The sequence below is a fragment of the Hemibagrus wyckioides genome, linkage group LG24, assembly GCF_019097595.1.
Source record: "Hemibagrus wyckioides isolate EC202008001 linkage group LG24, SWU_Hwy_1.0, whole genome shotgun sequence".
Lineage (NCBI taxonomy): Eukaryota > Metazoa > Chordata > Actinopteri > Siluriformes > Bagridae > Hemibagrus > Hemibagrus wyckioides.
In genome coordinates, this window is record NC_080733.1 from 5639779 (window position 1) to 5657782 (window position 18004).

General features: G+C 41.5%; 4 protein-coding genes across 4 annotated transcripts; 2 read left to right on the plus strand and 2 right to left on the minus strand.

Moving 5' to 3' along the window:
• The first annotated feature begins 501 nt into the window (after window positions 1-501).
• On the plus strand, window positions 502-4645 carry LOC131345089 (uncharacterized). The gene is made up of 6 exons (XM_058377776.1): window positions 502-551; window positions 1293-1671; window positions 1796-1900; window positions 2792-2863; window positions 3852-3911; window positions 4001-4645. Exons 2-6 carry the CDS (start codon window positions 1455-1457, stop codon window positions 4123-4125), a joined length of 579 nt encoding a protein of 192 aa, XP_058233759.1. The 5' UTR covers window positions 502-551; window positions 1293-1454; the 3' UTR covers window positions 4126-4645.
• On the minus strand, window positions 4386-11030 carry cdca8 (cell division cycle associated 8). Its single transcript, XM_058377775.1, has 11 exons — window positions 10904-11030; window positions 10639-10739; window positions 9541-9669; window positions 9410-9447; window positions 8047-8122; window positions 7874-7932; window positions 7665-7747; window positions 6911-7006; window positions 5266-5395; window positions 4987-5073; window positions 4386-4896 (listed from the first exon to the last, which is right to left on the minus strand). Exons 2-11 carry the CDS (start codon window positions 10730-10732, stop codon window positions 4861-4863), a joined length of 828 nt encoding a protein of 275 aa, XP_058233758.1. The 5' UTR covers window positions 10733-10739; window positions 10904-11030; the 3' UTR covers window positions 4386-4860.
• Window positions 11031-11440: 410 nt separating this feature from the next.
• On the plus strand, window positions 11441-14996 carry airim (AFG2 interacting ribosome maturation factor). The gene is made up of 4 exons (XM_058377242.1): window positions 11441-11927; window positions 12769-12948; window positions 14195-14313; window positions 14428-14996. Exons 1-4 carry the CDS (start codon window positions 11659-11661, stop codon window positions 14466-14468), a joined length of 609 nt encoding a protein of 202 aa, XP_058233225.1. The 5' UTR covers window positions 11441-11658; the 3' UTR covers window positions 14469-14996.
• A 58-nt stretch (window positions 14997-15054) lies between these two features.
• cldn35 (claudin 35) lies at window positions 15055-16161 on the minus strand. The gene has a single exon (XM_058377243.1). It carries the CDS (start codon window positions 16070-16072, stop codon window positions 15386-15388), a length of 687 nt encoding a protein of 228 aa, XP_058233226.1. The 5' UTR covers window positions 16073-16161; the 3' UTR covers window positions 15055-15385.
• Between the last annotated feature and the right edge of the window lie 1843 nt (window positions 16162-18004).

An 18004-nucleotide genomic window follows, 5' to 3' on the forward strand; every position in this document is an offset into this window, starting at 1 on the left:
TCACGGGCAATTTAGAATTACCATTTCATTTAAGCTTGGTGTGTGATTATTTAGACAAGCACTTTATACAGAGTTATACTGATATCTATAAAGTGTAGCTACAGTAAGTTCCATGTAGAGAAAGGGAGTCATTTTTTCCTTTTCATTTCAAGTTGGATGTCAGTTTAAACTTTTAGAACTAAAGGAATAAATACAGATTGTGAAAATGCACTGAAATGTTTTTGGTTTGTTTTTTGACAGTCAGACCTTAGAGGACAGTACTACCTTATTGAGGTGAGCGTGTGATTTCAGCTTCTCCCTCTCACATTGTGTGGTCAGACATTGTGTGGTCAGACCGATCACCCTGGCTTTCAAACACAATCATAATAACCAATATCTCGTAATCTGAGCTGTTCTGCTCACACACCTAAATTATGATATGGCCTTTTGCAACGGTCTCACTATTTTGTGTTGGTGTTTAACAGATCGAGTCTGTACGTGAGGTGATGTGGACTAAAAAAAAGCACTATAGTTTTGAGATCGCTTTGAAAAACGGGAAGAGGAAAGTCCTGGTGAGTTCCCATGCTGCTCTTCTATGCTCACTACTGTGTGGGTTTGAGGATGTGGTCCATCGTCATTTACCAGCTAGTATTAAAAAAAACCAAAACATATTCTCCTGTGTGAGTTCACTGGAAAGTACCTTCACTGACTGTTGTTTTGAACATGGAACAGGGATCGCTTGTGTGTTTTGCTTTATTTCTGGTCATAGTACATATAAGGAGTGTATAAGTAAAATACTGAGGAGCAAAATTGCCTTTACTAAGGAACATTTCTTCACCATGATGATAAATAGTGAGTACTTAAAGGTAAATAAAAATAAAATCAGTAAATGTTTCGGATAATGTTGAAAACACTACATTAATGTAGACTTGTTAAAAAATAAGCTTGAGTCAATGTCCAAATTTTACAAGAAAATCTACATTAAAAAAATAAGTTATGTTAAAATGTATGTTTTTAAATATTTTATTCAATTCAATTCAAAAAACTTTATTTGTCCCCAAGGGGCAATTAAAGGCACGTGAGCGGCATAATAAAAATAATAAAAATACAGTTTAAAAAAAAAAAAAAAAATTATTTTTCCTTTTATCTATCTATCTATCTATCTATCTATCTATCTATCTATCTATCTATCTATCAACAAGAACAGTAATGATGAAGTACAGAATAAACTGCAATAAACAGTGTTATACAGATGTATGCATGCATTCATGGACCAAATATTCAATTAATTCATCTGAATTATTCCCCAACAGGCTGCAGAATCAGCATATCTCAGACAGCAGTGGATGTGCCAGCTTTTGCAAGCAGTAAACCATCGTGTGTGTAACACCTCAGGGCTGACCTCTAACAAGTAACACTAACTCCACACCGCTGTTACACATTCATATCAGTTATAGCCATCAGATGAAAATAAAATGCTTTTTGTGTGTGTTTATGTTTACAGTGAGACTGCCCTAGATAACAAGGGCAGAACTAAATCAAGCCCCTGCAACATGTTCATCACTCAGTCAGAGTTGAGAGGTAGACTGGTCAGGAGACGTCACTCTGCTGAGCTGAATTCCTATCTGTGGTCTACCAGACATCACCCTGCTGTTATACTAACTGCGACCTCACCGATTGACACTGATGTTGGTGTGTTTTACTGAACTGAACTGAACTAAAGGAATTCTGTAAATCACTCTAGTCCATCACTGTAGTTTACAAAGAATACACAGCAGCTGTTGTGAACGTATTTCTATTTCCCTCATGTCCTCAGGTCTGTCTCACGCTGAGAGCAGTCAATGCATAGAGGATGAAACCAACCAGGATGCTGAAGAGACTGAACTCGAGCACGATTATGATGTCCTGCCACCTTGCAAACGTTGGTACATTTGTTCTCTGTTAATGCAGATCAGACAAGATTCCAAGAAATATCAATGAAGCAATATTTTGGTGACATTCTTTACTAGCTAGCAACATTAGCTTTGAAAGCTAGAGCTTATGTGATGGGGGATATCACTTAATGCATATGGCCAAAGGTTTGTGGATACCTGACAATGATGCACGTGTGGAATGTAGTCCTTCCCAAAAGTACAGATGTATTGCAAATGTCAACTCTGTAGCATTACAAAAGCTGACCAGCCCAAACACTATTCTAGCCCCTGTACACAAAACAAAGAGCTCCATGAAGACATGGTTTGAGAAGGTTGAAGTGGAAGAACTGGAGTGTCCTGCACTTGAGCCCTGATTCCACTGAACACCTTTGGGATGAACTGGAACACCGACTGAACCCCAGACCTCCTCACTCTTCCAGCATCAGTGTCTGGTCTCACTCATGCTCTTGTAGCTGAATGGTCACTCATCCCCACAGCCACGCTCCAACATGACAGAAGACAAGAGCACATTATAACAGCAAAAGAGGAAATACATTTTGAAAGGGGTGTTGAAAGTACATATGGGTTTGATGGGTGTGGCATCTACAAACATTTGGCCATAGGATCTTTCAATTCTTACAGCCGTTGGGTGCAGCGCCAGTGCAAAACTAAACTGGAATAAATGAAGAATGAAAAGATTCTGGGTGACAAAAACTTCCATTACAAAGCAGCAAGGTTCCCCTCAAAGCCGAGGATGAAATCTCCACTTAGGCTGATGTTCATTAAAACGATATTTAACAGATATGAATTGACGAACAATAAAACAAACATTTTCTCTCAGTACTTTATTCTGGAAAATGTCATTACTATTGTTTGTAAGCAGTATAATGTATTTGCAGCCTTACATACTAAGGAGGAACCCATTTATGACACACCTCCATCAAACCGGCGACTCAGTGAGCGAGAACCAGGTACGTGTTCACTTCATCTCTCACTCTCCCATCATACACTTATAAACTCACTCACCACTCCCTGCTTCCCTCACTCAACCCCTCCATCATTTACTCCTAAATTCACTCAACCCTTCCCTCATTCACTCTCAAATTCATTCACTCACCCCTCCCTCATTCACTCTCAAATTCAGTCACCCCTCCCTCATTCACTCCCGAATTCATACAGTCAGTCCTCCCTCATTCACCCTCATTCACTCACCCCTCCCTCATTCACTCCCAAATTCATTCAGTCAGTCCTCCCTCATTCACTCTCAAACTAATTTACTCAACCCTTCTTCCGCCCTCCCACTCAGAAATTCATTCACTTACCCCTCCCTCATTCACTCACCTCTCCCTTATTCATTTTCATTCACTCACCCCTCCCTCCCAAATTCATTTACTCAACCCTTCTCCCGCCCTCCCACCCACCAAAATTCATTCACTCTCATTCACTCACCCCTCCCTCCCTCCCAAATTCATTTACTCAACCCTTCTCCTGCCCTCCCACCCACCGAACTTCATTCACTTCCCCCCTCATTCACTTTCATTCACTTACCCCTCCCTCCCTCCCTCCCAAATTCATTTACTCAACCCTTCTCCTTCCCTCCCACCCACCAAAATTGATTCACTTACCCCCCCTCATTCACGTTCATTCACTTACCCCTCCCTCCCTCCCAAATTCATTTACTCAACCCTTCTCCCGCCCTCCCACCCACCGAAATTCATTCACTCACCTTTCCCTGCCTCCCTCAAAAATTCAATCACCCCTCCCTCCCAAATTCAATCACTCACCCATCCCTCATTCACTTCCAAATTCAATCACCCCTCTCTCATTCACTCACCCCTTCCTTTCCTCCCAAATTCATTTACTCACCCCTCCCTCATTCACTCACTCACTTCCTCCTCCCTCACTCAACCGATCTACACGACTCCCTCACAATCCCTAATCACTTTGATCTTGTTTCAGAAACAACCGAAAACATCTACGATGTCCCCAAGCCTGCCCTTAGAAAAAGGTCTGTGAATGGTAAGTAAAATTAGAGTGTGTCCTTTCTGAGTCATTCCGTATCCTGTTGTGTATTTACACGTGATTTGTGATTCTCTTCGGCCCTGCAGAAGCCTCGTGTGCTAAAGAGCTACCCGAGATCACAGGTCTCCTCCATGACATGGTGATATGTTTAGGAGGAACCTCTGCAGACTGGGTCAGAGCGACTGCTTCAGGAACCACCTGTCAACCTTAACACCACTGTATTTATGTATGTATTTATGCCATGCACTTAAATGCGATAGATGTTCGATGTACCTTTTTTAAGTTAAGTTTAAGAGTATTTTACCACAGTGATGGTTTGTTTATCTATTTAGCAAGCGAGATTAAATCCATGTAAAAATCTAAAATTCATATTTAATCTTACAGAGAGGTATTTAGATGCCATGCTTAGAGCTAAGAATGTAACACCAATACCAAAAATGCTATAAAATGCTGTTTTATATGCTGGAATTGCACTTTTATACATACATTACACACATGTTCATGTAGCTGGATGTTCTCCACACAGATACAGGGTTGAAGTGATGATGATAATGCCATTATACACGTTATCCTAGCTTCTGTGACACATCCGGGGTACTTCTGCTCCTCAAGAAAAGTAGCAGAATTACAGATAAATATAATGAAAATGATTTTGACTTAAAAAAAAAAAAAGCTAAAACAGCTCATTTTGGATCATATTTACAAAATGAAACGCATAACTGAATAGACTATGGCTAGATGTACAGTGAGAAAATGCCCATGACAACATACAACAGAAAAAAGAGAGGGAGAGGAATTTTTTCAAAAAAATAAAAAAACCACAGCTAAAAAGAAAGAAAGAAAAATGAAATCCAACAACATTGAGAATTAGAGAAGCAACAGTATAAACAGAAATAAAGCATGAAAATACAGAGTGCTCTGAAAAAGACGATCCGATGCAGTGTCTTCACTCTGAGGTTCCACAGAGAGCCGTGAGTCGGTTCTACAAATAAAATAAGAAAATGTTTACTTTCATATAATGTCTGCTAAGTGGAACTGTGTAATATTATAACCTCACATGATGACGGTATACCTGTAGCTGCCTGATACTGTGGATGGCTCTCTCATCCAGCTGCCGCAGGTCAACAGAATCCATCTCGCTGGCCAGCAGCTGAATGCACTGAAAAAACAAATTGCTGCCATCACCTTTTGGTTTCATTATGGAATAACACCCCCCCCCACACTAATTATGAAACAAAAAGCCTTTATGTTCATTTAACTTCCCTTTCCAGAAAACAATACTTCCTGTTTTATCTCATTGTGGGGTTTTTGCTTTATAGTGGGTGGGGGGAAAAAAAAAAACCCCACAAACCTCTCCGTTGCCCAGAGGGACATTGATGACGATATCCTCCGAGCCTCCAGAGATGGGAGAGCCATTCACAGAGATGCTGTACACCTTCTCTCTGTGACGAGGAACTCGTACTGCTGGGGTCTTGGGCAACCTGGAGAGAGATTAATAATTCAGTCTTAAAATTGTGGTGACATGAAAACGACTAAAATGGAAAATCATAGATATACTGCTTAATTTTATTACACAAACCAATGTACATTACAAACCTCAGATTCATGACTGAATTCTCACATCTGATTGGTCAGGATGTGAGAATCATTTTTACATCACTGCACAGCTCTAGGTGGTGTTTAACTTTCTAGAACAGCCGATCTGACACTAGTTGTGGGTTCAAGGCAAATCACAGGTTTATATTAATCTTGTTCTACCACGCCATCAGCTCTACAGTAACAGCTCAGTCACGGGGACCTGCACTGAGGATGCACCATTTAAATCAACTCCAAAAATAAACATTAAAATATTATTTAAAAGGTGTAATAGTTGATTGTCTTTCTTGTACAAATAATCATTAAAAAATATGCATGACTAAACTTTCCTACATAATCCTACAAACTAATTATGCTAGAGATTCTGTAAGATGAATTTATTCATCATATCAGGAAAAGAGCTTTGCACTTATCCCTTTTGTGTCAAACTCATTTTTGTCTTATTAACATAAAGAGAAAGGGGAAGGGGAAAAAGAGACTGTTAGAATTAATATTTCTAACTGCTATAAAGCAAGATAACAGGAACTAACTTGTACAGTGCGTGTTCCACATCCAAGAATGTAAATATACACAGATCAATATTGCTTAATATTGTGTTGGTCCCCCTTTTGCTGCCAAAACAGCCCTGACCCGTCCTGCACTGTGTATTCTGACACCTTTCTATCAGAACCAGCATTAACTACTTCAGCAATTTGAGCAACAGTAGCTCGTCTGTCGGATCGGATCACACGGGCCAACCTTCACTCCACACGCATCAATGAGCCTTGACTGCCCATGACCCTGTCACCGGTTCACCACTGTTCCTTCCCTGGACCACTTTTGATAGATACTGACCACTGCAGACCGGGAACACCCCACAAGAGCTGCAGTTTTGGAGATGCTCTGATCCAGTCGTCTAGCCATCACAATTTGGGCCTTCGTCAAACTCGCTCAAATCCTTACACTTGTCCATTTTTCCTGCTTCTAACACATCAACTTTGAGGACATAATGTTCACCTGCTGCCTAATATATCCCACCCACTAACAGGTGCCATGATGAGATCATCAGTCTTATTCACTTCACCTGTCAGTGATCATAATGCTATGCCTGATGGATTTTAAAAAGCATAACACTTATCAATTTTAAAAATGGGCAAACTGCTGTGGTATAAACAGAATAAAACATGATGGGAGATGTTATAGGAAAATAATCCACACCAGGGTGCTAACTCCTCACTGAACACACCAATGTGTCCTTGATTATTTAACAGCACACTGCATTATTACTTAAAGAAATAAAAATTCACCACAGTATGTCAGAAGCCCATTTATCCCAGAGTAATAAAAAGCAATTCACATTAAACCTCAAGCAAAGGTCAGGCTCCATCCCGAGGGACAGAGTGTCTAACGTGTGAAATTACCTGGAGTCAAAGCGGGGCGTGACCAATGGAGTTGGGCCTATGATCGAGGAGTCCAAGAAACTTCTGGCTGGGGTGACCAGCTGCTTTCTGGTGGATCTTAACACAAAATAAAAAGATACTTTAGATACACTGACCACTTTATTAGGTACATCTGAACATTCATTCAATTACCCATCTTAAAATCGTAAATAAACTTTCCCCTGTTGTTCCCCATTCTTCCCAGTGTCTGTGAGCCTGTATTTATTGTAGCCTGCGATTTTTGTTCTTGGCTAACAAGAGTGGAACCTGCGTGTAAAATTCTGAGATGCTTTTCCTGACCATCATGGCTGTAAAGGGTTGGTAATTGTGTTAGCATGGCCTTCCAGACAGCCTGAACCAATCTGGCCATTCTCTGACCTCTCTTATCAATAAGGTGTCAAGAATTACTGCTCACTGAATGTACCTTGCTCCACTCTAAGTAAACTCGGACTACTGTGTGGAAAGTAAAACTTCTGAAATACTCCAAGCAAGCCTGTGTGACACCAACAACCATGCAAAGGTGGGTCTCAAGCACTTCTCATTTCTGATATTCACTTAAAATGTAAAGCGCTTGATCTGTTACTACATGATGCTATACACTCTCCTGCAGGCAAATGATTGGCTGACTGGATAATCAAATGAACGGGTTATATTAAAATGTTCCTATTAATGTGACCAGTGAATATGTTTGTACAAACAAGTAAACAAATCAAATACATTAGTGAACAGCACTTACTTTCTAATAGTGCCATTCTGCTTGCTCACAGAGAGAGCTCTGGCCTTCTTGGTAGTTGATGGTGCTTTCTTTGGTCTTCCCTTCTGCAAGTAATAAAATATAAGAAATGTAACTAAATGACTGAGCACTGATCATGTGTACAGAGCCAGCAGTAAGGAAGGAGAACTCTGTAGTGTCTGCAGGTGATGTGTTGCTGTTTCTGCACTGACCTTTTTAGTAGTCTTGGGCACAACATTCTCTTCATCCTCAGAAATTACACTGTTCGAAGCTACAAATATGGACAAAAGAAGCCCAAATATGATTAATATCAGCATACAAACAGTGAGAACAGAAGAGGTAGGAGGAATATTTTAATAAAACTAAATTTTTTTTAAAAACCCACCTTTTTTGGCAGATTTGGGTGGAATTGTATGATCCTGAGCGATGGTGAGCTCCACCTGTGCAGCTTCCTCCTTCTGCTGCAAAAGATTTAGACAGAAAAGAAACAATTCAAAACTGATCATGTTTCTCAAATATTCAGGCCAGTTTTTGACCCCATTTAAAAAATGTAATGTGCAGGTATCTGGGAATAATATAAACATGCATATTAAGGCATACACTACAATATATAGCATTAACACCATTGTATCATTTTAATATCTTGGATTGTTGATTTCCTGTGGGGAAGAGTAACTGAGTAAAGCCATTTCACCACATTACACCGATCAGCCATAACATTATGACCACCTGTGTAATATTGTGTTGGTCCCCCTTTTGCTGCCAAAACAGCCCCAACCCTTCAAGGCATGGACTCCACTAGATCCCTGAAGGTGTGCTGTGGTATCTGGCCCATTGTTGGAGCTTTCTGTGGTGCGCAGGAGCCAGCATAGGCCTCCATGACTGGTCTGTGGCTATGCAGCCTCATATGCAACAAATTGCGATGTACTGTGTATTCTGACACCTTTCTATCAGAACCAGCATTAACTTCTTCAGCAATCTGAGCAACAGTAGCTCGTCTGTTGGATCGGATCACACGGGCCAGCCTTCACTCCCCACGTGCATCAGTGAGCCTTGGCCGCCCATGACCCCGTCACTGGTTCACCATTGTTCCTTCCTTGGACCATTTTTGATAGATACTGACCACTGCAGACCGGGAACACCCCACAAGAGCTGCAGTTTTGGAGATGCTCTGATCCAGTGGTCTAGCCATCACAATTTGTCCCTTGCCCATATACTTGCCCATTTTTCCTGCTTCTAACACATCAACTTTGAGGACAAAATGTTCACTGCCTGTCTAATATATCCCACCCACTAACAGGTGCCATGATGAGGAGATCATCAGTGTTATTCACTTCACCTGTCAGTGATCATAATGTTATGTCTGATCGGTGTATGTAAATATGTATACGACAAATAAAGAACCTTGATCCATACTAGCGTACTAGTGAACACTGCCAGTGAACTGAACACTGCCAGTGTCGGGTATAAAGGCCACTCTGATTAACTTGAGAGCATATTGCATGCCACGTAGCTGTGGTCAGCTGAAAAATGGGCTCAAGACACTCAATAAAATGGATATCAAATTTTATAATAATAATAATAATAATAATAATAATAATAATAATAATAATGTGAGTTTTATTTATCATTACAGAACTCAAACTTAGATCCGTAGATATACATTCTGAATAACAGATTGGTACAAATCTCCTACGAGTCCCCATCCCAGGCCTGCAGGTAGAGAAGCTTAAACATTAAGCACTTACCTTTGATTCATCCACTGGTGTCTGTGGCTTTTCAGAACCTAATAAGCAGATGGAGGAAACACATTCATGTAACAAAGTCAGTGCACTGAATAAACAAGGAGGAAAGAAACAGCAAGACATTAGACACTTACCACAATACTGAACCCAGTTCATCTGTCGCACTGCCATGGGAAGCTTGATGAGGGTCATGTTGTACAGGTTGTCTGCATCTTTTAGAAGGTTGTTGGTCCTTTCATTCAACCTCTTTACAATTGTATTTACTGTGCAGGAGGGGAAATAAAGATGGATTTTGGCACGGATGGAAAACTGTTACAAAAGATTGCTAGTTACACTATATTGGCAAAAGTTTTGGGACACCCCTCCAAATCAAATTGGATTCAGGGGTTGGGCTCGGCCCCTTAGTTCCAGTGAAAGGAACTCTTAATGCTTCAGCATACCAAGACATTTTGGACAATTTCATGCTCCCAACATTGTGTGAACAGTTTGGGGATGACCCCTTCCTGTTCCAACATGACTGCACACCAGTGCACAAAGCAAGGTCCATAAAGACATGGATGAGTGAGTATGGTGTGGAGGAACTTGACCGACCTGCACACAGAGTCCTGACCACAACCCAATAGAAGACCTTTGGGATGAATTAGAGCGGAGACTGCGAGCCAGACCAAAACTGGGACGTCTGCCTTTACATGCACATGAATGTAATATGGAGTTGGCCCACTATTTGCAGCTATAACAGCTTCAACTCTTCTGGGAAGAATTTCTGCAAGGTTTAGGAGAGTGTTATGGATTTTCTGAAATTTCTGACCGTTCCTCTAGAAGCACAGTTGTGAGGTCAGGCACTGATGTTGGACGAGAAGGCCTGGTTCGCAGTCTCCGCTCTAATTCATCCCAGTGGTGTTCTATCAGGTTGAGGTCAGGACTCTGTGAAGTTCCTCCACACCAAACTCTCTCATCCATGTCTTTATGGACCTTGCTTTGTGCACTGGTGTGCAGTCATGTTGGAACAGGAAGGGGTCATCCCCAAACTGTTCCCATAAAGTTGTGAGCATGAAATTGTCCAAAATGTCTTGGTATGCTGAAACATTAAGAGTTCCTTTCACTGGAACTAAGGGGCCGAGCCCAACCGCTGAAAAACAACACCTGAATTCAATGATTTGGAAGGGTGTCCCAAAACTTTTGGCAATATAGTGTCCCTAACGCTTTCCTATGAGGGATGTCAATGAACTCACCTTCATCATCAAAGTCTAGAAGAAAAGCTTCCAGTTTGGGCATCTTGGGGTTCTTTTTGCTCTTAGTATTAGTGGTTCTTTTTCTCGGCGCCATTTTGATCCTGGAAGAGTGAAGATGGTTACAGCCCGTTAGCTCGAGTGTTGTTGTTGCTAGCAAGACAATAAGCTCTACAGATTTCGCCTCAAATCATCCTATTTAGACATGTATAATGTATAAATTAACAATCATCAACATTCTAACACTGTTAATTTTTTCCTCCATTACCTGTTTAAGTTTATTTACTCGTTTTAATCCTGTTCCTGTTGCTTCTCGAGCTATCCCGACAGTACAGCAATTGGCAATAGGCTTTTCAAATTTAATCGCCGGACTATATCAACCAATAAGCGACCAGCTTTTAGTGTTACGTCATTCGTACGGGGCGTTACGTTCGGTCCAAAAAAAGATTCGACTCTTTAAAGAGTCGAGCTAAACGCCAGCTAAACGAACAGATTTGTTTTCGCAAACACACGTTAATTCTTAAAAGCCAATATATATGGAGCGCTCATGTCTGACATCTGTAAAATGTTAGCTATGAGTGAAGTTTGCTCTAAATGAATTGTGTTGAACTGACTCACAAAATTGACTCAATCGTACCCAATTAAAAGAAGAATCGATTGGAACATTTTAGGTGTCGAACAGCCATTTGATTCTGATTCAGACACCGATTCATGAGCGCAACCACAGATTGACCAATCACGGTAGAGCTTATTGCAAGACGCTTCAGATGCTCGTTTTGGATTGGTGGGTTTTGCGGCGTAGGGCGCAATAATAGGAAATACTACATGGGCACACGCGTGCTGATGCGAAGTAAATAGATAAAGGTAGTGAATTATAGATTCTCGCTTATTTATATAATGTAGCTCATTAACGTATACATGAATTAACAGTAATAGCTGTGTTAGTGATGCAGAAATGAAGATCAGGGTTGCAGCTGTTTAATCACTTACTAGTTATTTGTGTGTTTTTGTTGTAAGTGTGTCATGTCTCAGCCAGCGGTATTACAGCTGCGCCAAGAACTTAGAAAATGCTTTCAGAGTTTAAAGGAGAATCAGACTGTTTGGAAAGGAGTGCTTGAAGAATGTACACCTTTAGTGAGTTCCTTGAGGAACCTGGCAGAACAGCTGAGGGCGCTGAAGAGCGTGGAAATAGCAAACACTCCTCTCTGTACTTTCCCAAACCTACCAGAGCGCCTGCAGCACAAACTCCTGAATGCTGTAGACACAGTCCTGGGGGAATTAAGTGAGAAAGTGTGAGTGGTCTTTATCTATCCATCCATCCATCCTTCCATCCTATATTGCCAAAGTTTTGGGACACCCCTCCAAATCATTGAAATTCAGGTGTTGGTTTTCAGGTGTTAGGCTCGGCCCCTTAGTTCCAGTGAAAGGAACTCTTAATGCTTCAGCTTCATACTTCAAGACATTTTGGACAATTTCATGCTGCCAACTTTGTGGGAACAGTTTGGGGATGACCCCTTCCTGTTCCAAACATGACCGCACACCAGTGCACAAAGCAAGGTCCATAAAGACATGGATGAGTGAGTTTGGTGTGGAGGAACTTCACAGAGTCCTGACCTCAACCTGATAGAACACCTTTGGGATGAATTAGAGATTGGAGACTGTGAGCCAGACCTTCTCGTCCATCATCAGTGCCTGACCTCACAACTGCGCTTCTAGAGGAATGGTCAAAAATTCCCATAAACACGCTCCTAAACCTTGTGGAAAGCCTTCCAAGAAGAGCTGAAGCTGTTATAACTGCAAAGGGTGGGACAACTCCATATTAAATTCATGTGCATGTAAAGGCAGACATCCCAGTGTTGGCCTGGCTCGCAGTCTCCACTCTGATTCATCTTGTAAGTGTTCCTTGCTTTGTGCACTGGTGTGCAGTCATGTTGGAACAGGAAGGAGCCATCCCCAAACTGTTCCCACAAAGTTGGGAGCATGAAAATGTCTTGGTATGCTGAAACATTAAGAGTTCCTTTCACTGGAACTAAGGGGCCGAGCCCAACCCCTGAAAAACAACACCTGAATTCAATGATTTGGAGGGGTGTATGTATCTATCTATCTCACCTTGAAACCTTGGTCTTTTGACAGGGATGCTCTTGGCTCAGTACGAGATTCCGTCTCTAAGCAGGTGTCTGCAGTTTTCCAGATGTATGAACAAAACTCAGATTCACTTCCTATCAGCACATGTGTGGCCAGATCTGCTCTCTCACCATCAATCGCTGACATGCTGGAGTGGCTACAGGATGCGGAACGCTTCTATCGGATACAGTATCCCAGAACTGACACTCTTAACTACTTCTATTACCTCAAGCTCTTTACTTTCTACTGAAAAGTCAGTATTAAAAGCACATCATGATTATATAAACATACCGAATTAGCCATTGGTCACGTTTGGTAACTCAATAACAGGCTTATCAATAATAATATAATAGACTTAATATGTTCTGGGAATGGAAAGTTCAAGAATAAATAGCTATATGTACAGATGCCTAGTGTTTCTGGGATTAGGCTTCAGATCCTCTGCAGCCACCAGCAGTTACTGAAGATGAAGGAGGATTTGAATAGTTAATTATGTTCATAAAGTAAATCTGTACTGAGCAATTTATTACAAAGTTCATGGAATAGGGTTCATATCCTGAGCTCAAGTGGATTTTCTCTTTATGTCATCTTTGTTCCTGTCAGTTCTTTCCAGGTTCTCTAGTTTTCTCACACACAAAAAATTAGTGTATGAATGAATGTGTGTCCATGGTGCCCTGGCATCCCATCCAGGCTGTATTTATTTCTGCCTCACACCTACTGGTCCCGGGATAAGCTCTGTATTCACTGACCAGGATAAGAAGAGTGAGTGAGTTAAAGAGATTTCTTGTTGCAAAAAAGTTTGACCCGTAGTTTAATGCATCGACCCAGGTCTCCAAGCCACCTGCCTGTTTATCATATTTGGATTAATATTGCTATGCGGGATCACATATAGCCTCATGGTGGTCCAGCCGGAGGATCCCGTGCTCTCATTGCCGTGACCCGGGTTCGATTCCTGGGCAGAGAGCTGACCCCAGCCACTGAAGAGTTAACTCTCAGTGCCGGTCCCAAGCCCGGATAAAAGGAAGGGCATCTGGCATAAAACCTGTGCCAAACTGAAACGTGGACCAAATGATCTGCTCTGGTGACCCTGAACAGGGAGCAGCTGAAAGAACAACAATTGTTATGCTGGGTCACTATAATCAATACTACATTTGAATTGCACCCATATTTCAAATGTACATGGTGTATAATACTGGATAAATCAGGATTCCTTTGTCAAGAATTACTGTAGAGGATTCAAGCACATACAGAGTAGGTGACTGTGTAGAAATCAGGATTTGCAGATAGGATTGGAGAGTAAAGGAGGCCTCCAGAAGCCACTGTTTAATGTACGGACTGTTGTTTGTAAAGAACTGACAGCATGTTCTGGAAGGTGGAGATGATAAATGTATTAGACATGAAGCCTGGGTGGTGGTCCTTAGCTCCTTCTGTTCAGATACATCCAGAGGAGGAACCTGCTCCAGCAGCTGAAGCCTGATGATCTTGCTCTTATAGAGACTGTAACGAAGACATGGACATCTTTATATTCACACAAAGGAGAGGAACAAATTTCAGGTAATTCATCTGACGATGAAACTGGCTTATTTTCAGTTAAATGTTTACATAGTAATTTACATAATGAATCGTGCTTAATATGCTATTAAACATTTCTCATTATTGTTGATTTAGGTGCACTCCTTCAAGTGTCCTTCTTCATGGAATCTGATTAAGAAGTGCCTCCATCTGGGGATTTCTTCTCATCTTCAGAAGTCACTCTGAGCCGTAATGACCAGAGAGAAACTCTGTAACCCAAAGTTGTGACGTATATCGCCTGGTGCTTATCCTCTCCTATTACAACCGCTGTTGGTAGTTTACAGGAATAATATAGTTTCTTCTTGTGAAAAATTCCCAACAGGAGCCTCACAGCATCCTCGATCTAGTTCTGTTTTTCTGGATGTACACAGAATCACTGACGTTGTTCTTTTTCTTCATGAATTTTTAGTGATTTTAATAAATTATTTGTTTTGATGTCGAGGACCTTTTAATCCCAGCTCATGTCATTAACACACACTTCTCAATATTTTTAATGAATGAAGAATTTTTTTGAAGAGAAAGCAGGGTTATATGATAAATAGTTTGACTGCTTTGCTTGAAAAGCAATGGAATAATAGGACACGTGACAGTGTTTTTTGTTTATCTCATGTACAAGGTGTTGAGGAATGAGAAACAAATCCATTGTGGTTTCAGATCATTTCATTTTATTTCAGAAGCACACATTTCACAAACACTGGAATTATTTCAAAATGCAAAAATGTGCAGAGGCAAAGTGTAGGAATTTTTCCTTCAGAAACATCACCAACAATAATTAATCTAATAAATAAATAAATAACCATCAACAATGAATCTAATAAATTACTCAGGAATACTGTAGTTCAGGTATGACTGTACACCCCCATGAGTAGTGAATAGTAGAAAAACAGTACAAATATTCAAAGCTACAACTCTAAAACACTGCAGGAGAATCATTCAAGCTGTCTCTCCAAACTGAGAGCATCCATTCATGTGTATTTTTTTTTACATAACTCACCCTGGCGCCTCTACAATCTCCGTTTAAGTCTTATACAATTGCTATCGCTCGCCTTCCACCTTAGACGTACTCCTTAAGTGGCACGCTGTTGGTGGTGATGGGTTTCGGGGGATCCAGTGGGGACGGCCTGGAATTAGCAAAGCTGCGGCCCATGTAGCCGCGTCTGTAGTGTCCCTTCTCGATGTAGGAGCAGGTGGTGCTCAGAACGATGCCGCTGATGATGAGAATGACGGCAGCCGCCCAGCCCAGGTAGATGGCTTGGCCCAACTCTCGCTTCTTCTGAACGGGAACGTTGGGGTTATAGAAGTCCTGCACCACTGTGTTGGCTGTCCAGGACACGGGGATGAGTACACATAGGCCTGTTAGGATGAAGAGCACCCCGCCGGACAGCGCTATGCCAGCCTTGGCATGGCGATCATCCCCGGCGCAAGTGGTGCACTTCATTCCGCAACAGGACACCGTGCAGGACAGCCAGCCCAGAAAAATAGCCACGCACATGAGGGCACGGGCCGCCTGGATGTCTGGCGGCAGCGCTAGCAACGAGTCATAAGTCTTGCATTGCATGTGCCCAGTGGTCTGGTAGATGCAGTTCATCCAGATGCCCTGCCACACGATCTCCGAGGTCAGGATGTTAGGCCCGATGAAAGCCGTGACCTTCCACTGGGGCAGCGCGGTCACTGCGATAGCCATCACCCAGCCGGTAACAGCGCAGGTGAAGCTGATCAGCTGCATACCTGTATTCACCATGATGCTGCTGTCTCTGTACCACCCGTCTGGCCACAACCGGGACGACACTTTTTCTCCTGCTGCTGGTCCTGTTAGTGCTACTTGTTCGATTCCTCTTCACTCCTTCCTCCAGGTTACACTTACTCTCTGCCCTGTTCACCCTTCAGGAAGCTCCTTCAGAAGATTTAACACTTATGTCCAAATCCTGTGCAGCAGCTATTCATATGCTCCCTTGCTGGAGTTCTCCTTCAGTTCTTTACCATGCCAACTTTCTCCCTCTTCTTCGATGTAATGAATTATTAAGAATCAGACCAGCGCTATTGTTTGTCACAAGTCAGCTGTGGAGAACTCGCTCACCAAGGTGCCTGGAGAGCCAAAGTCTTTTATCACTGTAAGGACCAAGGATTCTGTTCCCCCTTGCATGTAAAAATGAAGAAGATCCAGCTTGTCACCGGCACAATATTACTCTCCTGGTTTGGTGTTGCCTTACTCAGCTGGGTCAGGTAGAGTCAATTTGATACCACACGGAAGTACGATTGAAGATGGATTTCATCCAAGTGACCATCTAAACCTCCTCAAAAACCCCAGCTTTAAAAATCCAAAAAAATACAAGTCAGTCATAAGTAAATGACACACCAATCAGGCTGAGGCTTTTCCACTGTTAAGTGTCGAAATGGTAGAAAAGATTTCCTGATACAGACTGGAGATGGCTCGGATATGCAGCTGTGGAGAAGTGGACGTCTTTCCAGTCTCCCAGGCTGTTGAGGGGATCCGCTCGTGTGCTGAAGAGTATTGTCTGCTGAAGCAGGAATATGCAGCCAGGACCAGGGCTTCAGGCCACTTGAGGACAGACAAAGACTAGAGGCTACTCCTCTGAACAATAAAATGGCGCCGATCTAAATGTCAGACAGTCAGGCATGTGATCGCCTACTGAACAACCTTAAAGGTGTTCAGGATGCCAGTTGCTGCCATCTCCGAAAAACAAAAAGCACTGGCCAATACCAGGCTGTTCTGGAGAAACAAATGTGCCAGTGAGAGGCAGAGAAACAGGGGAGGGAGCGAGAACGCGTGATCTGTAAATCCATCATTTAGTACAAAAAAAAAAAAAATAAAATCTAAGGGCCATAAAAAGATCAGTTATATTATCTGTTTTGTTTTGAAATAAAATTACAGAATTTTTTTGATGGATTAGGATGTGACCTGAAAAAAATATGAAAAGAAATAAAAGCAATTTTAGGAACATTGTTTTGAGAAAAGGGTTTATTTTCATTTAAACAGAGTATTTATTCTCAAAGATTTAATAATAATAATAATAAATTATAATTATTATTATAAGTTTGAATAAGTTTAAATTATATGTTTGGCCAATATTAATGTTTTACATTTTTTATTGTATATTTAATTTTTCTTTTACATTTTTATTTTTCAAATTCCAGTTAAAATGGTCAATACTTTTATCAGCCATTGTGATCACTTGTTTTAAACAAATCATTACACTTTATAAATATTAATACCTGTTAAAGAATGCATTAATTTCATCAAATCATACATATTTAGTCTCATTTCTGCCCCCATTTTAACTAAAAAGTGTTTGTCTTTTTTCCTCCACAACCCAACTGTACGTTCTCGGTTTTCCCGCATGTAAATATCAGTGTCTCGGTTAATGAATTAAATATCACGGACACAAGATCCCCAGTTCAAGTTTCCTTTTTTCATGCAGACCCTCTCTCCTTGGCAACAGTGGCCATGACAACAGAAGGGGAATTGAAATGAGCGGGGAGGATCAGGTGCAGGTGGGGGAAACGCACAAAAGACGACAAGGACAGAGCGATGGCCGGGACAGCGAGAGATCGTAGATAACAGGCTGCTTTTGAGAATCCATGCGTGAAAAATGGGGTTTGTTTATACAGTTCAATCACCGGCATGAAACAGATGATCAGTCAATCTACAGGT